At 41.9% G+C, this 6315-nt stretch overlaps 1 protein-coding gene across 1 annotated transcript; it reads left to right on the forward strand.

The window, feature by feature from the left end:
- LOC138804742 (protein lin-28 homolog A-like) lies at positions 1-629 on the forward strand. The gene is made up of 2 exons (XM_069989191.1): positions 1-132; positions 234-629. The coding sequence occupies exons 1-2, from the start codon at positions 1-3 to the stop codon at positions 627-629; spliced, it is 528 nt and encodes a 175-aa protein (XP_069845292.1).
- The last annotated feature ends 5686 nt before the right edge of the window (positions 630-6315 follow it).

A 6315-nucleotide genomic window follows, 5' to 3' on the forward strand; every position in this document is an offset into this window, starting at 1 on the left:
ATGGGGTTGGTGTCCAACCAGCAGTTGGCAGGTGGCTGTGCCAAGGGGGAGGAGAAGGCGCCCAAGGAGGCACCATCGGATGCCGCTCAGGCGGCCGAGGAGCCTCAGCTGCTGCACTGGGCTGCTGCATCTGTAAGTGGTTCAACATGCATGGGGTTTGGCTTCCTATCCATGACAGCCCACCCCAGGGTCTCTCTCTACCTCCTAGTGGACGTCTTTGTGCACCATGTAAGCTGCACTTGGAGGGCTTCTGGAGCCTGAGGGAGGGAGAGGCTGTGGAGTTTAACTTTAAAAAGTATGCCAAAGGCCTAGAATCCATCCGAGTCACTGGGCCCAGTGGGGTGTTCTGTATTGGGAATGAGAAGTGGCCAAAGGGGAAGAACATGCAGAAGCACAGATCCAAAGGAGACAGGTGCTACAACTGTGGTGGTCTAGACCATCATGCCAAGGAATGCAAGCAGCCACCACAGCCCAAGAAGTGCCACTTCTGCCAAAGCATCAACCACATGGTGGCCTCCTGTCCACTGAAGGCTCAGCAGATCCCCAGTTCCCAGGGAAAACCTGCCTACTTTAGGGAAGAAGAAGAAAAGATCCATAGCCTTGCCCTGCTCCCCAAGGCCCAAAAGTGAGCCACCAGAGCCGAGGGCGGCTACTCTTGCTAGCAGGAAGTTTCAAGGAGCTGGCATCAATTGGCAAAGTGGAGAAAGTGGGGATATGGGGTTGGTTGGCGAGTAGCTGGCACTTCCATATGTCTCAGGCCAGGATGTCCCAGCATTACCCCATCTTCTCTTTTGATGAGGGGAAGGGGTGATGCATAGGAATCCCATCATGGTCTATCCCAATTCAAGTGAGGGGTTTTGGGGCAACCACTTTTGAAACCTGCGTACTTTATATGATAAGCTTCACCTGCCCTACATGCTTCCCCTCCCAGCCCCCCAGCCTCCAGCTTGTAAAAGTGACCCAGATTGGCAAGTTGTTCCTTTAAAGAAGGATGTGTCCTATTTCTCTTCCCAGGGTGTGAAACAATTAAGCACAAGACCAGCAGATCCATGGGCCCAAATCCCCAAAGTGTAGTACCCCGGGTAGGAGGACCCATCAGGAGCAAGGCAGGGTTGTTTTGTTTTGTTTTGTTTTTTGCCTGTCCACCATCTCCTCCCCTGCACATCTTGTTTCCTCATCACCCTATCTTGAGCCTTAGTGCTGGGAGAGCTGGTCCAGGAATTGGATTGTGATGACAGGCAACATGGGTGACTAGGGAATGGCTGCAAACCTGCTGCTCTGAGCTTCTCCCCGCTCCCGCCCCCATTTCTGGGCCAATGTGATTGTAATTTACTTGTTCCCTTGGATAACTGCACTTTGGGTCCCGGCTTTCTCCAGTATGCCAAGCCTGCAGTATCTGTGCGAATGACATATCTTGTGCATTTTAATTTTTTTTCTTATTATAAATATTCTGGTTTTGTATTTTTATAGATTTTAATCTTAAGGCCCTCCTTCCTGCACTGTGTTCTCAGGTACATGAGCAATCTCAGGGATAAATGGGCAAAAGCTCCAGGTCGGCATAGCAGGAAGAGTTTGTTGTTTCTATCACCATGGAGAGCAACCATTTGGAGTGCATAGCCTATTGAACTACTTCATTTTTGCCAGTTAGAGCTGGCTTTTCTGCCATAGAGTCCTCTTGAAACCCCCTCAACCCTTGGAAATGTTTCATGGGAGACTAGGCTTTTAATTGGGTTGCCCCATGACTTGTTCTCCTTCTGCTGGAAGAATGGAAATTAGTCTAAACAGGAAACGGTGGTGCAGACAAGGTAGAAGACGCCCAAAGAGGAAGCCAAGGTTAGTAATGATTGTCTAATCCTATGGCTATGCGATTTGTTTTCTTTCCATATACCACATCTATCCTTCACTAGGTTAGCCTGGGATTACTGTGCAAGTAACTGTATATGAATTTTTTTTCCTCTAAGAAATGGGAATTGATATGTTTGGCTTTTAAGACCACAGATTTGTGTCCACCTTGTACTAGCCATGCAGGGATGGATCTATAAAAAGCAAGGACCAAAATCCTCAGTCTTGGCTTCCAGGGAAAACCATAAGTGAAGGCCTCTCTCTGGAGCGCGTGTCCTGCCCTGCTGCATAATTGTTCATAGTGTTGTTAGCTAAAGGAGAAAAAGGAGGTTTCGTTTACATGCTGTGAGTCACCGCAAACCTACCTCATGTGTTGAAACGGGACAAATGCAATAGAATGCATTGGGTGATGTGTGTCTGATCCTAGTTTCTTGTCTCCCCACAAATGCTGCCGCCCTCTAGTTAATTGTATTTGTCTAGGCTCTGTAGGACTTTACAGAGTTTCTGAGTTGGTCATTGGCTAGGTGGCCTAGTTTGTGTAAATAATAATGTGTGGGTCTTTTCTCCATGTTCTTTTGGGGGTTTTATTGTTTACAAACTTCTTTTAGAATTGAGAAAATTAACCAAAGCATCTTTGACAGAAGGTTCTGCACTAGACAAAAGGATCTGAAGCTAAGTTGGCGGACCTTCTAAAGTGAGGATCTTGAACCAGTTATTCTTTTGTTCCCTCACTTCCCCTATTTCCCATTTTGGACAAGAACTTCATTGGTAAAAATAATAATAAGTCCCTATCCTCTACCCTTTTCTCCCTCAAAAGAAAACCTACATGCCCGTACACAGATGACTCTTGGAATGTCTCTTCAACTTTTATGTGACTTATGCAAAGATTCTGAAGATGCTAGGGCTCCAAACTCTCCACCCCCCCCACACACCCACCTTGTTCCCAACCTGAAGCCATGTTTTTTATACGTAATTCTCATCAAATATGACATTTGTGACCAAACCTGTTTGTTCTGTAATACTAGAGAAATTCAATGTGGCTTTCCATGTAGAAAGTGGGGTCAGGAGACCAGGAAAGGGAATATGAATATATGTTCAAGTCACTCAGGAACTTGTAAACAGGTGCAAGAAAAGTTATGTCAAAGTGACCACAAGATTGTTTAATGGAAGACGGACGAATGTAACGCCATGTTTACTGCTAGAAACCAAAGCTTTGTGAGAAAACTTGAATTTATGGGGAGGGAGGATGGGAAAGTGTGTACTTGTCTGTCCTTTCTCTGATCCCTGAAGACTAAATCTCCCTTGGGCTTTTATGATACCAGTACTGGGGTGTTTTATTTCATGATTGATTTGTGCTGTACCCGAGTACTTCCTTTCCCCCTTTCTAATCATTTTTTTTACCACATACTGACTCTTCCTTTACCTTTCTTTTCCTGGGAAAATACAATAAATAAATAAATATATGAATATTAAAAAAAAGAAATTTTGAAAAAATGTAGTAGTATTGATGTCTTTTTTAGGGAGTGGAGTCTGGTAGTGGGGCCTGAACTCTGGGCCTGGGCGCTAGCTAGCAAGATCAATAGAAAGCCCACCGATTGGGAGAAGATTTTTACTAGCCATACAACGGACAAGGGTCTCATATCTAAAATATACTTGGAACTCAAAAAATTAAACCACCCAACAACAAATCCTCAAAGAAACAACTGCCCAATAAATAAGTGGGTGAAAGACTTAAAGAGAAGCTTCTCTGAAGAAGAAGGATGGCCAATAGACACATGAAGAAATGTTCAACATCCCTAGCCATAAAAGAAATGCAAATCAAAACAACATTGAGATATCACCTCACTCCAGTTAGAACAGCAAAAATCAAGAACTCTAACAACAACAGATGCTGGAGGGGATGTGGACAGAAAGGAACCTTACTTCATTGTTGGTGGGAATGAAAACTTGTTCAACCACTTTGGAAAACAGTATGGAGGTTCCTCAAAAGACTTCACATAGATCTCCCCTATGATCCAGCAATCCCACTTTTGGGCATTTACCCAAATGTTTACAAACAAGACCACACTAAAGCTACCAGCACAACTATGTTTATTGCAGCATTATTTACCATAGCTAAGATATGGAACCAACCCAGATGCCCCTCAGTAGATGAATGGATCAAGAAAATGTGGTATATATACACAATGGAATTCTATGCCTCCATCAGAAAGAATGACATTTCCCCATTTGTTAGGAAATGGAAAGGCTTGGAAAAAATAATATTAAGTGAAGTAAGCCAGGCCCAAAGAAGCATAGGTCCCATGGTTTCCCTTATTTGCAATATCTAGTATAGGTATGAGTTAAGCAGAAAAGGTCAGATAATGTGATGTTAGGAAAATGAACCCTTAAATATGTATTTTAATGTTTTCGTTTCTTTCATGCATATGTTTCTAAGATTATTTCTTTGTTGCTTTGTATGTCCCTCCCCCACAGTGTAACCCCGCTTTCACTATATTTGATGTCAGTATAACATGTGGAGGAGATGGGGCCAAATAAGTCGTTTAAGGATTCAGGTGGACCTGTTGCAACAATGAGAAGTACAAAATGTCATGTCAAAACCAGCTTTGCAATGTCGGTGGGGGGGGGAGGGGGGTATAATTGGGTGGGGGGAGGGGGGAGGCTGGGAAGGGAGGTGAAGGGTAAACAAAGGAGGAGGCTGCAATGCTTGGTAAGAAATGTATGCATTATCCTGCCCATGTAATTGTAGCCCCTCTGTACAGTATGTTCTCAAATAAAATAAAATAATATTATAAAAAAAAAAACTTTTCAGCTCAAGGCTAGCTCTCTTCCACTTAAGCCACAGCGTCACTTCCAGCTTTTTTCTTATTGCTTATGTGGTGCTGAGGAATCAAACCCAGTGCCTCATGCATGCACGGCAAGCGCTCTACCACTGAGCCACCTTCCAACCCTTTATGTCTTTTTAAACCAATTCTATTCAGAAGTTGGAAAAGCTTTAATTCATGCTTAGGTCTTGGTGTTTATGATTTTTTATCCTCTCATTCCTAACATTAATGATAGGACAGTCTGCATTTTTGGGTATGTGAAAGGTAAAATATTTATCTGGGGTCAAAGGTGATTTTTATATCAGTCTTGCTTTAATAGCATTTTAAAGTAGTACCTTTCTCGCAAAATGTTGGGTATAAAAAGCAATCAAAAACTTCTAATAGTAAACAATTTAGGTGTGCTACAATGTGGAAATGATTGGTATATAAGACCTGCAGACTGTTGCCATCAGGAATTAGGGAGGTCATTCTTTCAGTAAGACAGTGTTAAACAGAGATAGGGTCCCCAGGCAGTGCAGTGTTGAGTGAAGGGATAGAATATGATTTCTGCTATTTTGACCTAGAAATCAAGAATGTTATATTTTAGTCTCTAGATAGTGCTAGATGGTGGAAATGATCTAATTCACCCAGCTATAGATTGAGAAATAAGTCCACTAAACTTTTGGCTTGGGTTCTGTTCTCAAGCCTCCTAAGTAGTTAAGAGTATGCATGGGATCCCCTAGTGTCAAGCAGAAAGAGTATGTTTTTTAAAGCAACTAGACATAAATATGACTTAGGCTTGTGAATACCTCAGGAAAAGAATAAAAGAGCAGTGAACTATAGAGAACAGCAGACTTTAACTAGCTACTCAGAAGCTGAATAAGCTTAGCTAGCTACTCGCGAGTCTGAGATCTGAAGACCACTGTTCAAAGCCAGTCCCATCATGAAAATACAAGTCATTATCTAAAAACAAACAAACAAAAAAAAAAAAACACAGAAGTGTAGTAGTTGCTGAAAGTGGTAGACCACTATCCTTGGGCACAGAAGCTTAGGAATAGTTCCCAGGGACTAACAAGCCTCAAGAATGATGAATGCATACATGAGTACATGCACATGTGCTTGTGCATAATCACACATGCATGCACACATACACAAACACAAATGAGTATTTCAATGTGAAGTTCTTTATTTTTTTTTACCTTGCTATACTTTATTTCCCTCTATTAGTTCACAGATTAAAAAAAAAAAGCTAAGGAACTATTTACATAAAACTCATCATGTTTCTCTAAAATCTGCTCGCTTTTTGGAAGCCTGTTTTTGTTTGACCCAAAAGTAAGTTATCCAGGAAGTCAATTCATCACTATTAAGTCTGTAGTATTAGATGATAGTTTACGTTACTCCTAGCAATATGATTTTGTGAAATCCTACATCAAGGAACATATTTCTTGCCCTAGAAGAGAAACCTCTCTCAAACAATTAATAATAGCTTTTTCTCCTCCTGGCATTCATCTGTAGTTTAATATTATTCATATATTTCATGATCTGTCTGTGTATGCCAAAGGCTGACGTGAAAATAAAAACACCCTTCTCAGCACTTAGCATGTGTTTACCATTCATTGATATGAAGGTGTTTAAATGTTACTGAAATTGCTTTGGAATAAATAATGTT

This window comes from Dipodomys merriami, unplaced genomic scaffold (assembly GCF_024711535.1).
Source record: "Dipodomys merriami isolate MVZ:Mamm:240054 unplaced genomic scaffold, mDipMer1.0.p SCAF_370, whole genome shotgun sequence".
NCBI lineage: Eukaryota > Metazoa > Chordata > Mammalia > Rodentia > Heteromyidae > Dipodomys > Dipodomys merriami.

Bases quoted from the DNA above. Each gene is read 5' to 3' on its own strand.
- LOC138804742 (XM_069989191.1), top strand. From the start codon at position 1: ATGGGGTTGGTGTCCAACCAGCAGTTGGCAGGTGGCTGTGCCAAGGGG. The intron at 133-233 runs GTAAGTGGTTCA...GCACCATGTAAG, and splicing joins TGCACTGGGCTGCTGCATCT to CTGCACTTGGAGGGCTTCTG.